The sequence below is a fragment of the Micromys minutus genome, assembly GCF_963924665.1.
Source record: "Micromys minutus genome assembly, chromosome: 1".
Classification (NCBI taxonomy): Eukaryota; Metazoa; Chordata; class Mammalia; order Rodentia; family Muridae; genus Micromys; species Micromys minutus.
Window position 1 is genome coordinate 157,305,161 of NC_137969.1, and position 14,007 is coordinate 157,319,167.

The 14,007-nt window shown below is 48.4% G+C and overlaps 1 protein-coding gene across 2 annotated transcripts in view; it reads left to right on the plus strand.

The window, feature by feature from the left end:
- KIF3C (kinesin family member 3C) overlaps nt 1-14,007 on the plus strand; it is a 39,463-nt gene that overhangs the window by 11,119 nt on the left and 14,337 nt on the right. For both annotated transcript variants that reach the window (XM_080920718.1, XM_080920719.1), the window contains exons 2-5: nt 10,280-10,381; nt 10,906-11,028; nt 11,780-11,898; nt 12,542-12,658. In XM_080920718.1, coding sequence (XP_080776844.1) covers nt 10,280-10,381; nt 10,906-11,028; nt 11,780-11,898; nt 12,542-12,658 — 461 coding nt within the window. The remainder of the gene's footprint in view (nt 1-10,279; nt 10,382-10,905; nt 11,029-11,779; nt 11,899-12,541; nt 12,659-14,007) is intronic.

A 14,007-nucleotide genomic window follows, 5' to 3' on the forward strand; every position in this document is an offset into this window, starting at 1 on the left:
AAAGAAATTATGTCTCAAAAAAAAAAAAAAAAAAACAAAAAAACAAAAAACCTACCAAATAAAAATGTTAAAGCCAATCTCATTGGCCAAGCTGTCCTAAAACTTGCACTGTAGCCCAGGCTGGCCTTAAACTTGAGATTCTTCCACCTCAACCTCCAATGCCTTCCTACTTTTTACCTTAAAACAATAACAACCCAGTAATGATATTGTTTAATAACTTAGTTTTATTTCTTTTTAGACAATAGTGGGGAATTGAACTAATTATCTGCATTAAACATGGATATGAGGCAAGTGCTCTACCATTACACTACAGCTACCACTGTTATATTTTATTTGAAACAGCATCTTGCTATATAATCTATAACCTGCAACTCACTGTGTAGCCCAGGCTGGACCTTGTGATCCCTCTGCTCCAGTCTTCCCCACAGGCGCACGCTGCCACATTCTGCTTGTTTATTTATTTTTATAATAAGCATATATTGTTTTTGTTTGTTTTGCTTTGCAGTGCTGGGCATTGAATGTAATATCATATATGCTATGGTGCTCTGCAGATGATTTATATCTCCAGGCCTACTGCCTTTTATGTTCATGATGTAGGTCAATGTGTAGTCCAGGCTACCCCTGAATCATGACTCTCCTGCCTTAGCCTCTCTAGGTACTAGGACTACTGACATTTGTCTGGCTCTTTTTTTTTTTTTTTTTTCTGCTAAGGCAGGAGAGTCATGTGCCCTGGTAGGATGATTCACTTAAAAACAATAAATAATTTAGAGGAATCAGGGTTTGTGAGAACAGTCAGTGGATTTAGTTGCTGATAATCCTGTGCTTGTGCAAGGAACAATCCTGTGTGAGGGTCAAGAGCTCAGGCTCAGAACAGCCTGACGAGAAGATCGATATCAGAGCCTGGCTGAGCGGGTGGGGGGTGGGGCTGGACTCTTGCACCTATCTGGACTGAGTCTAGTTAAAAAAGCCTAATCTGACACTGCCATTCCAACTCCTGGATTTGCATGTCAGGTATTGGACAGAACCTTCTAGAAAGCTACAAATACAAGAGGGAAATGATGGGTCCAGAGAGATAGATGCCTCAGGGTAAAGACAATGGCTGCCGAGCCTGTGACTGGAGTTCTATCTCTCGAGAGTTGACTCCCACATGCCCACGTGTGTGCACACACAATAAATAGATAAGTGTGATAATTTTTGAGACAGGGTTTTTCTGGGTAGCCTTGGCTGTCTTGGCCTCTGCCTCTTGAGCTGGGATTAAAGTCTTATACCACACGCTCAGCACAAACTTTTGTTTTTTGAGAGGGTAATCATGAAGAAAGGTCAGCCTAGGTGCTCCTGCTCTGCCCATTGAAGGGAACCACCCCGCCCTTTTCTTAGTGCTCTTCTCTGGCGTGGAAGGGACACTTCTGGGCATCCCCACCTTGTCCAGCACTGGGATCAGAGCCCGGCCTACCTCATTCTCAGCCAATGCTTTTCTCAACCCCTAATTTTTCTTTTTCCTAATGAGAGTATTCTTGGCACTTGAAACCTCAGTCATTTATGATGCATTTGAGCCATCTGAGGAGGAGACTCAGATGTAATGTCCTGGTTTATGTCCCCAGGGCAGAAAACACTGAAAATAGCTCTATTCATCTGAAAATAGACCTATTCATCCTCTCCCCTCATCTCTCCTTTCTTCCCTCATTGCTGACTCCTCAAGACCTGTAGTCTGAGCCTGAAAAAGAGAAACAGGGCTGGGTAGGAACAGTTGTCTCTTTAAGAAATGGAAGTGGGTGTGGGGGGGTGTTGAGACGTGTGTGTGTGTGTGTGTGTGTGTGTGTGTGTGTGTGTGTGTATAGGGGGGTTGGTGTGTGTATAGGGGGGTTGGTTCTTTTGGTGTGAGTGGTGAGTGCATCCCAGCGGTTCAGCCAGTGAGTTACCCACATTTCATTTTACTGCGCTCGATTTGGTTTGCTCATTTGTTTGTTTTTGCTTTTGTTGTTTCCCGAGTCAGAGTTTCTCTGTGTAGCTCTCCTGGAACTGACTCTGCAGACCAGGTTGGCCTCGAACTGGGAGATCCACCTGCCTGTGCCTCGAGAGCGCTAGGACTAAAGGTGTGTGCCATCACCACTGGCTGCTTGATTTTTTTTTTTTTTTTTTTTTTTTGCAGTGTTATCAGTGGAACCCAAGGCTTCCATAGGCTTGGGTTCTACCTAATGAACTACAGTCCTAGCCCTTCTATATACTTGGTCATTATGAAGCACTTCTATCTGCTGCCCATCTGGTCTTCTCCACCCAAAGCTTGGAAGAGAGTGTGTTCTGGCTCCTACTTTACAGATAAGTCCTCTGAATCCCAGAGGTCTGACACCTCGGCTCCTGTAGCAGAGAGTGGCAGAGCATGTGAGGAAAGGCTCGCTCGCATGCCTACCACTCTCCGTGCTATCCCGGTACAGGTCTTGTAAGATGTACCCTTCGCATGAGCCTTCTGGGTTTCAGTCTCTCTAGGATTTTAATGATACAGCCTCCCCCGGCGTGTGGGTGAGAGCTCCCTAGCTCACCTTCATCCCAGAGGCCGGGTAAGTGCCCGGCACAGGCAAAAGCTGGCTCAGCTGGAAGAGAAGGCAGTGATGCTCTGAGCAGTCCTTATGGTTCTTGAGTCAGCAAAGATACAAAGATCAAATTCAGCTTCTTTCCGCATGCTGCGGCCCTGAAGCCGGTGGGTAGCTGTGGAACAGAGATCAGAGCACTGACCGGGAGTCAGGTTACTGTCTAGATATCCTCTTTCTGGCCGGCTCTATAACCGTGGGCAAGTCTGAGCCTTAGTTTTATTGTGTGTCAAGTAGAGACTACACGCGTAAGGTCATGTCATAAGGTTCTTGTGATGATTGCACTGGTTGATGAAGGTGAAAAAGATCAGGTCCAGGGTTGGGGAAAAAGATTAAAGAGTGAGGTGCCATCCGGTCACCCAGGGCCCACAGGGCAGAAGGAGAGAATTGACTCCTACTACGTTGTCCTCTGACCTCTACATGCAAGTCGTCACCCAAGCTCTTTAATAAATACATGTAATTAAAAAAAAAAAAAAACCCAGTCTCATCACAGACATAGGGCAAGATGCATCTGAAACTCTAGTCTTCTGTAGAGTGCCACAGCAAAACTGGCCAAAGCTGGTTTGCCTTCTCTGTTTCGGGAGACTCAGAGTGTCCGGCCAGGCCTGGCTGTCACCCTTTTAGCTTTCCTGACCAGTGCTTAATGAAAAGCACCGGATGTCACCAGGCCTGGTTTATGGGATACTGAGGATCAAACTCAGGGTCTCTTGTATACTAAGCAAGCACTCTACCAACTGATCAAAATCCCTCAGCCTCCCTTCATTCCTTTTCCCTTCCTTCTACAGAAATCTTGCTGTTGCAGTACAGGCTGGCCTTGAACCTGTGGTCTTCCTGCCTGAGCCTCTCAAGTACAAGGATCACAGGTGTATGCCTCCGTGCCCAGTTCAACCTCTGGTTTTATATTCCTGTTCCCTGGAACTGAAAAAAGTGACCTCTGAACATTCGAGGCTGTGTCTACACGCTGACATGTTCCCTGTGGTGATCCTGTTCATTGTACAGCGGCCGACTGCCTCTGATACCCCGAGCCGGAGCCCTAATCAAACTGGGAAATTACTTGGGAAGTACCGAGTTAAAATAACAGGAGTTAGCACACAGATTCCTTCATCAGGAGACACCAAACTTGGAGAGCTGTGTTCCTGGGCCTCTGTGTCCTGTCTCTAATGCATGGAGGTCTGTGGCAATGACTCCCAAGGTCCACTTGGTCATCATGTGCTCAGTTTCCCTCTCTCAAGACTCAGACCATGGTGCTCCCAACCAGATCTGCTCTGTCCCACAGCCTGAACCTATTTAACTCACACTGGACCTATTTAACATCCAGAGAGGCAAATAGTACTGTCCCCAGTCCCCCATCCACCTATTCCCTTGCCCTGAGAGATCACAAAGGAAGCACTGACTAATGCAGCTGAGGACCAGCACCCAAATGGCGGTCCCTCTGCCCTGAACACCCAGCTTGAACTGCACAAGAGCCGAAGGCCTCATTGTCCCTCTGCTTTCCACAGGGGTTGGCTAAGGAGGGCTATCTCTAAAGCAAAGGGGATGAGCCTGCTATCCTCAGCAAGACCAGAAAAAGAAAGAAAAGAACAAAGAAGGTGGTGTCTGACATATTTCAGAGTGTGGGAGTCCAATAGCATGGGCTTTGCCCCTAAACCCCAATCTTGATTTCACACAAGGACAGCCCCCTCTCCTAACACAATCTGGTCTTGTCTGCCAAGCCTGGAAGACCCTGAGGGTTTGGCTGAGTGTGCAAGACTTACTTAGCAAGAAAGCAATAGTGCAGATTCAGTGGTCGTTTGGCATAGGCAGAACCAACTGAATAAAAAGAATCGGGGGGGGGGGGTAGATGGGCAGTTAGTTATCATCCAGGAGCTCTTAATGGAGGTCCTACCAGCGAAGGAGGTGGAGGGTATCTTGCTGCAGTTCTAGGTCCCAGAAACCCTCACAGGAAGCAGGCTGAAACTCATGCAATGGTGACTATAAGTGAGTGGCTGGAACCTCGAGGTCTCATATAGTCCTAGTTGATGCTCTAGATGCTAGCCCTGATTGCCAGACCATATTCTGTCTAATGGTGTGCAGATGGGATATGTAGCTGGGTAATATGTAGCCTTCGGATAAGGAGAATATGATCCTAGATATAGTATAGGTACCAGGGGAAGATGGAAGCTGGGTATACAGTGGGCATCATGTACTAAGCTTGACTAGCAGAAGGTTCACACAAGTTCAAGTACAGCCTAGTCAATACAGTAAGTTCCAGGCCAGCCTCCATACACAGCAAGACTGTCTCAAAACAAAGTAAAGGCTAGGCAGTGGTGGTGCACACCTTGAATCCGACCACTTGGGAGGCAGAGGCAGGCAGATCTCTGTGAGTTCGAGGCCAGCCTGGTCTACTGAGTGAGTTCCAGGACAGCCAGGGCTACACAAGGGAAATCCTATCTCAACAAACAACACAGAAAACCAAAAATTAAAACAAACAAAATTATCCCCAAGCAGCCCTTAAGACTGGTTGGGAAAGGAGAGAGCAAGCCTTGGCGAGATCACCAGAAAGGCATGGAGACTATAAAGTAAGAGGGGAGCCACACATGGTGGCTCAGGCCTGTAATCTCAGCACTTGTATGACAGGCAGAAAAGTCAGGTGTTCTGAGCCATCCTTAGCTACAAATCAAGTTGTAGGCCAGCCTGGACCACATTCAGTCCTAATTCTAGAACCCCTGATTATTAAATTAATTCAATGAGGAGGCTCACTTTTATATCTATGATGATATTTCATGCTGATGTTACTGTGGTAAAATTATTTGCAGTCAGGTATGATGGCATACACCTTTATTTCCAGTACTTGGGAGGAAGACTATATATATGTGGTGTGTGTGTGTGTGTGTGTGTGTGTGTGTGTTGTATAAGTAACAAACAGCAGGACATGCTTGTGATTTTTTTTTACATTAATTCGTTATCAGTGTGCATGTGCATGCATTTTTACCACAGTTCAGCTGACAGAGGACAATCTTGTAGAGTTGGTTCTCTCTCCATTCACTTTTATGTGGGTCCTGGGGGCTTGAACTCAGGTCTCCAGGCCTTCACAGCACAGCAAGCATCTTTATTCACTGTGTGGCTCAGCTTGCCATTTTAAGCATGTTTGTAGAAGTAAAAAAAAAAAAAAAAAAAGAAAGAAAAAGAAAAGGGCATGCACATGTAAACTAGTCCAGTGGGCCAGGAGGAAAGAAATTAGCCATGCTAAGAAGTCAGTGAAATTTCTTAGTTTTTTTTCCTAAAGCTATTTTATTTTTAATTTAGTATTTTTTTTTTATTGTTTCTGTGTGTGTGTTTGCATGCACATCTCAGGAGTGCAAGCACCCCCCCCCCCGGAAGCCAGAAGGGGACGTCAGATCCTCTGGAGCTGAACTTACAGGCATTTGTGAGCCGCTGACACCAGTGCTGGAAACCAGGCTTGGTCTGCTACAGAGCAGCAAATGCTCCTAAGCACTGAGCCATCTCTCCAGTCCCTCATTCATTCATTTTTGAGGCTTGAGTCTGGCCTTGAACTCTCTGTCTTCCTTCTCCCTCCTCCCAAGGGCTGGGGTTTATGGACCTGCAGCACTACCCAGGCAGTCTTTCCTTTGGGTGTCCTAAAACCTGCTTCTTTTGAAATGTCATGGGTACTCCGAGTCTGTGTACTAGGGTTGAATGGGTGCTTCCTTCTTACTGATGTTTTTGACTGTATCACCTCTAGGCCTGGCCTCTTAACCTTCTTTGTCTTTGCAGCCCAATGAATCCTAATTTTCCATCTCTGACGGTAGCCATGGGAAGGTCTTTGCTTTCCTTCTCTGGCTCTCCTGTCTCCTTTGAGTCTCTGGAGATTTGAAATGGAACACAGCACTTCAGATCTGGCTGCATAATTGCTCTCTGCAAGGGGATAATTCATTTTGTTTCCAAAAAGCCTTCACAGAGGTTCTCCGCCACTGCTGTAGGATTTTCAGCTCTGGCAGCATATTAAGCTGCTGTCTTCTGGGAGCAGTAGAGAACCCCTCCCTTCCCTCTCTTGTCATATTCTGGCTCACAGTTCCTTGCCCACAGCTGTCATTTAATGAGCAGGGTTAGGATCACTTCCCCTCAAATGGAAATCTGTAACCGAAGCTTGCCTACCCGCCTTTATTTAGTTTTAAAATCAGCTCACATTGTTCCTTATGACCTAGAATGGTTTGAGGGTGTCTGTGAAACTGAGCATTTAATCAGTGCATGCTTCCTTGTACAGTTTGTTTGGTTTTTTTTTGTTGTTGTTGTTTTTCAAGATAGGGTTTCTCTGTGTAGTCTTGGCTGGCCTGGAACTCACAGAGATCTCTCCGACTCCGTCTGTTGGGTGCTGGGATTAAATGTGTGCACCACCATGGCCCAGCTTCCTTGAACAATTTCTAACAGATCAGCCCACACTTAGGCATTTTCCCACACACTGTATGTGTTTCCTTTCCCTTCTCACGGTGCGTTTTAATATCTAAAGTTCTGGCTACTGGCTTCCCTTATGCTGCAGTAATTTTGTCCCAGTTTGAAGGAACTCTGAGAGGTCAGGCACTATCTTTTCTTACTGAAAACACGTTGCTTTTCCTGTAGCTGGTCCCATTTTCTAAAGTCCTCAACACAGGGACACATAAAGTCACCTGGGGACTTGGGAAAATATAGATGTGTGTGTGGGTGTGTGTGTGTGTGTGTGTGTGTGTGTGTGTGTACGCACACACCTATGGAATCCAGATGCTGACATTACTGTTTCCCTCTATCTCTTCCTACCTTATCTCTTTCAGACAAGGTCTGTCAGTGAACCTAGACTGGCTGGCCAGCAGGTGCCAGGGACCATCCCATCTCCATCACCCCTCTTAGCACTGTTGAACTAAACTTAGGGTTATTATGCTTACACAGCAAGTCTTTCATCCACAAAGTCATGTCCGCAGAGCCAGCTGCAGATTCTGATTCACTGAATCTGGGTGGTCTGTTACTTTCCCAGGTGACTCTAATATGCGGCAAAATTTGAGAAGTAGTGACCTCTTGCTTAGTGCCGAAGTAAAGGATGCTGGAGTTACATAAAGTGCTGAGGGGAATATAAAAGTTCAGGGCTGGAATGGACAAGGTGCCAGATATGGCGGCTAGACTGAATGGCCGGCCCCTTGAAAATGCGTTATCCAGGTCTTGGGGTGCTCAGTTACCTCAACAGTACGGGGCTTTACTTCACACCTCTCCCACCACCTTGCAAGGTTTCCCAGTTGCTGATGCTCGTGACAGGGAACGTGAGTTAATGGGTAAAAGAAACTGGTACAGAGTCCAGTCAAAAGGCTTGGGACCTGTCTCGGGATGAGCCCAAGAATTCTACACCATTCCTCAAATACTTACAGGGAAGTGCTTTCGTCAAGGGGTGTGCAGGGACCCTGACATGAGGGAGGCATGATTCCTGCCTTCATGGAGCTAACAGGATGAGACGGGGAATGGTGCTAATGGGTTATGGGGAATGTGCCCTAGTTATGGAGGAGTCTGAGTGAGCAGCTTTGCAGAGATTGAAGGGATTTTCCTAAGCTGTTCCTGCTAGATGAGCAGCGGTTTCCCAGGAAGCTGTGGGATGAAGAGAAGACAGCGTCGGGTAGCCTCCTGTGGGGAGTAGAAGCCCACTGGATAATTTGGGCAGAGGAGGTGTTGTTTAGACTTGTGTTTTTGGAGATCCAGATGGATGGAAGAGGAAACTGAGACTGGAAAAGCCTCTGGGTGGTCCAGGCAAGTCTTGACGATTTTAGGGAGGCCAGTAGGTATCAGTAAGGACAAAAAGGAGACAGTGATGCGCTGAGAGGCATTTGATGGAGAGTGAGGTGAAAGGTCGTGCTGAGGCAAGTTGCCAAGGGCACAAAGGGGAGGGTCATACAAGTTATAACTTAGATCTGAGCGGGTCGAGAAGAATTAATTCTGTGACATAGTGACCAGCTGGCTAGATGGAAAGACAGTCATCCAGGCTGCAGAGCGCTGTGGTGTGACAGCAAGGACATCTCTCCTTTGTCTTTGTGACTGCATGGGACTGATGTGATAGCCCTGCCACCTCATCTATCAACTACCACACTGCATGAACCGGCTTCCGCCCTCCCTGCAGCATCCTTTAAACCCTGTCCTGCTCTGTTCCCAGTGATGTGACCCTCAAAGGGGGAAGGGGGATGCCCACCTCCCCCCAAGCCTGGCAGCACCCCCAACTCTGAGAGCCCTCAGACGAGTCAGCTGGTGGTTCCACTGGCACAAACTCCAGTGGGGAAGACAGCCAGTTTCTTCCTGTGGCTCAAGGTGATGTCAACCTTCCAAGAGGCCAGCGATGAAATCAGAGGGCAGTTGGCTGCCCAAGGAAAGAGGAAAGTGCCCTCTTCCTGTCAACAGTGACAGTGCATTTCATGGAGTCACCCTTTGCACAAATCCATTTTTGTGTCAGCACTGGGTTCCAGAAGCACCTGCTGAAGGTGGGCGCTGATGGGGTGGGGGTTTACACACGGCATGGAGTTCTCGGAGAGGCTGGCCTCTGTTATGTTCTCACTAGTGGTCCAAGCGGAGTTATCCTTCCTCCCTTCCTGCCCCTCCCTCTTCATTTGTTACATGGGAGATGAACAGTCTCCTATCTGAGTTGTTCACTGTGGTGAGGGTTCTGTTTAGCACCTGACACTGTGCAGCCTGTGCTTGTGAGCTGTCCAGAAACGAAGTGAGGTTCTGATACTGAACATGTGGGGACTTGGGGGTGGGGGCTGGCTGGACCTCCATTTTGTCCCCTGTTGCTGTGGAATCTCTCCCTTGTGTTGTTCTGATTTTCCCAGCAGCCCAAGATTAAACCAAGGTTTCCTGCTGCCCCAGTGCTGAGCTGTCTTCCTGAGTCAGGAACTACTCAGGACAGGGCTGGGCTGCCCTATGACGGCCATTTCTCCTCCTGCTGCATGCCATCTGGGGCTCAGCTGCCAGGAATAGATTACCACCCACCCTCCCCACAGGCATGGTGACCCAGCCGCTCCTTTGTGCCCATAGCAGAGATCAGGTGCCTTGTATTCCCAAAGGGGGAAACTCCATTCCCACCTACGGCTACAGGCTCCATCTGGATATGCCCAATGTCTTCTAACAGGATCAAAGGGACTAGGGGCGGAGTCTCTGCTCTGTGGTCCTGCTTGGAGTGAACTTTATGGAGTGGAAGACGGAAAATCAGTTCAAGGTTATCCCTGGCTACATTATGTGGAGGAAGAGAGCCCCCCCCCACCTCTCTCTGTTTCTCTGCCCTGCCTGTCCTGGAGCTTGCTCTGAGCAGGCTGCCCTTAACACAGAGATCCTCCTGCCTCTGCCTCCCGAGTGCTGAGGTTAAAGGTGGGTCTCACAGCTGGGCTGAGAATCTTAAACTGTCAATGGGCACAATGACACACACCTGCAATCCCAGCACTAGGGAAACTGAGGCAGGCCTATCTCTGTGAGTTCAAGGCCAGCCTAGTCTACAAACTGGGTTCCAGGGCAACCAGTGCTGTTACACAGAGAAACCCTGTCTCAAAAAACAAACAACCAAACACAACCAAACCAATAAAGCTACGTGCTGGACCATGCTTGTAACCCTAGCCCTGCCGTCCCCCACTGCATAGAAGGTTTAAGGTTAGACCCTAAGACCAACAAGCAAAAAGTCCAAAACCAGTCTTGTCTCTGACTCCCTCTTGTGTTCTCAGGCTATGGAAAGCAAGCTACTCATTGGGGGGCGGAACATCATGGACCACACCAACGAGCAACAGAAGATGTTGGAACTGAAGCGACAGGAGATTGCAGAACAGGTGAGGCTGCTAGGCTTCCGGTTCCCTGAGGCATATGGCCTTAGGGTAGTGTGTTGGGTAGGCTGTAGCCATAAGCCCCATGGACTTGGAATCCTGGAATTATACTACGGAAACCCTAGCTAAGTCGTTTGGATTCCATGGGTGTACCAGCTCAGGATCTCTGGGTGAGAGGAAGTGTTAGCTTCCCGTGCAGTTAGACTCCGCAAGACTTCTGGGCCTTACGCAGGGATGCGGGTTCATTGGCAACCGTGTGACTATTTCCTAAGTCATCAAGTTCGTTACTAAGCAACTGTGATGCTATAGGTAATGTCCCCAGGGTATGCCAGCTCTCAGGGCCGAGGCCTCCATGCGCACAGGGCCATACCTGACCAAGTGGTCTTCACGGGATCTGAGAAAAGGGGTCTGTGTCCATGGTAAAGCCAGGTACTACAACAGAAAGATGGCACCGGCCCCTGTGTTCCTGTACCCCTCCTCCAGTGGGGCGTGGTTTCCTCTTACGAGTCCCTTACCCTGCCTTGCCCTAGAAACGGCGTGAGCGGGAAATGCAACAGGAGATGCTGCTCCGAGATGAAGAAACCATGGAGTTACGTGGTACTTATTCGTCCCTGCAGCAAGAGGTGGAAGTTAAAACTAAGAAACTCAAGAAGGTAAGAGGTGCAGCAGTGTAAACAGGCCTGCCTAAATAGGGTGTGCCTCAGACCCCTCCCCACTGCTCAACCCCTGAGCAATGAATCATAGCTTTGGTAGCTGGGTCAGGGAATGTGATGTGGCTAAGGAGTTTTATGTCTAGGGGGGAAGAAAAGGTCCTCCACACCACACCAAGGGACAAGAATCTGGTCACTCGGATCCTGCGAAAGTCATGGCAATTTGTGACCTGAGATGAGGGCTTAGGGCAGAAGATTCCAGTGTGGACTCAGGAAAGAGCCCCAGGAGGGCTTACAGCAGTTTTGGTTGGGAGGGAAGGGGGAAGCCACTGCTGGCTCTTATACCCTTACTTTTGAGTGGCTTACCTTCCCAACTCATTCAACCTCCAACCCTAGCCATGGATCGCCAAAAGTAGCATTTCTCTTTCAGTTTGAACACTCAGTTACACACACACACACAGAGAGGGAGAGAGAGAGAGAGAGAGAGAGAGAGAGAGAGAGAGAGGGAGGGAGGGAGGGAGAGAGAGGGAGAGAGAGAGGAAGAGAGGGAGAGAGAGAGAGAGAGACTGATTTCTGGGTCTCAGTGGGTGCAAGGGACTGAATCATTGGCGGCCTTGAGATAGCCCATCCTGACTCATAGGGATGGCCAGCCATTCTGAGTTCAGACCAGGGTCCCCGGCCTCAGCCTGGGAAGCCCGGGCTGGGTGACTGGGGCCTGACTGAACAGCTCTGAGCCACACTTGTGCATGCGCAGCTCTATGCCAAGCTCCAGGCTGTGAAGGCGGAGATCCAGGACCAACATGAGGAGTACATCCGTGTGCGGCAGGACCTGGAGGAGGCGCAGAATGAGCAGACCCGGGAACTCAAGCTCAAGTAGGGCTGGCTTCTCTTCTTCACAGTGCCTCCCAATTCCTTAGGTCCCTATAAGAGATTCTTCTGAAAGCCTATATTTTGGCATGCACTCGCCTACAAGTCCATGCCCCACCCCCTTTGTTTGCATTTCGGAGACAGGGTCCCACTCTGTAGTTTAAGCTGTCTTGAAACTTTCAGCTATCCTCCTGCCCCAGCTCTTCCCAGTTACTGAGGTGTAGGCTATCTAGCTTGTATGTCTGGTGTTTTGGGCCTAAGGGTGTGTATATATGCACACTTGTAATTCACATATGGGAACCATGGGTTGATGATTGTGGTGGTGGTTGTTGCTATTATTATTATTAATTATTATTATTATTTTGGAGACTGGGTCTCACTGAACCTGGAGCTCATGTATAGACCAGCTCTTAGGTTGTTCTACTTCCTCAGCCTGGTTTGATGGCTCTACCTCCCTCTGCCAGAGTGTTTGCTGAATTCTAGTGGAAAATCAAGGCCCTGGGCCACAACCTTTGCATTGGAAGCGGTGGTCTTCAAGTTCCATTTTTCTGTGGCAGGGTTGCCCCTTCCACCCTTGTTCTCTCTTCCTCTCTGTTCCCTCTGTGACCTCTTCCTCTCTCTCCCTGTTTCTGCCTTGCACCCACCCCAGGTACCTCATCATTGAGAACTTCATCCCTCCTGAGGAGAAGAACAAGATTATGAACCGGCTCTTCCTGGATTGTGAGGAGGAGCAGTGGAAGTTCCAGCCACTGGTACCAGCTGGAGTGTGAGTCCCTCTGGCCATCTGTCTGGACCTAGGGACTTGCAAGCATCTCCTGGGGTTATGAGTGGTGAGGGCTTGAGACCCTGCTGTAGAAAGATAGATGTTTGGGGCTTAGGGAGTGGATTAAGAGGTGTACATGGAGGATGAGTTTTGCCAGGATCTAACCTATATGGGGTCTCCATGAAAGAAGTGGTCTGGATGTGGAAGAAGCTGGTAAGAGGTGGGAAGCACTTCAGTCCTCGGTCTAATAGCTGGTTACTTGGTGGACACACACGTGTGCTTTTGTTGGTTGCCAGAAATAGCAACAGTTGTTAATATTTGCCCAGCTCCGGTAAGTCAGGCGTTTCTGAGCTTGGGGTCCGGAGAAAGACTGAGAAGTGTCATGCCTGACCACTGTAGAGGCCTGATGCAGTCTTTCTAGCTTCTCAGATGGGTGATTCAATAGTTCCACCTGTTTCTATCCTGGGGCACGCGGAGCCTTTAGGTGACGCTGCATCAGTAGTTGGGTATGCAGCGCCCTCTGCTGGTAGCTGCGTAGGACGAGGTGGATATTCAAAGTGGACTCAGCTGGACCAAACCTGAATACAGTAATGGAGGGACAGTACTTCTCGAGATTCTTTACCCCAGGTGTCCTAGGGATGCTACTTTCACAGCAGGGCAGGAGCCTCCCCAGAGCTGGTATGGAGGCTAGTTCGAGGTCAGTAGTGTCTGTCTAAGTGCATTTCATGCCTGTTTAACCTATCTGCTTTCTGAAAGGGTGACCCTCCCCACCAGACTGCAATACAAGTTGGAAATAGCAAATTTATGAATAATGGCTTTTCAGTGTTGGCACTTTGCACTAAAAAAAAACACACCTTTTTGGGACAGGGGTGGTAGTGTACACTTTTAATCCCAGCACCGGGGAAGCAGAGACAGGATTTCTGTGAGTTTGGGTCCAGTCCGGTCTACTTAGCAAAGTCCAGGCTGGCCCAGGGCTGTAGATCGAGCTCCAATCTCAAAAGCAAAGCAAAGCAAAACAGCACATTGTTTTTCATCACCACATTAAATGGTCACTTTTAGGAAGTTTCATACTGAGGGAATTCTATTATATATTCATTCTTTTCAGTTCCCCAATTATGTAATTTACATGTTTCCCTGCCCATCCCCCAAACCCTGAGATCATTATTATATTTAATTGCTGGTTTAATCTTGGTCTTTCTTTGTTTTTGTTTTGTTTTGTTTCTTGAGGTAAGGGTCATGAAGTATAGCCAAGGCTGGCCTGAAATTCACTGTGTGGCTCAGTGGCTTTAAACTCTTGAGTTCCAGCCTCCTCTGTCGTGCCTTAGGAATGCTGGGATTACCTGTATGTGTGA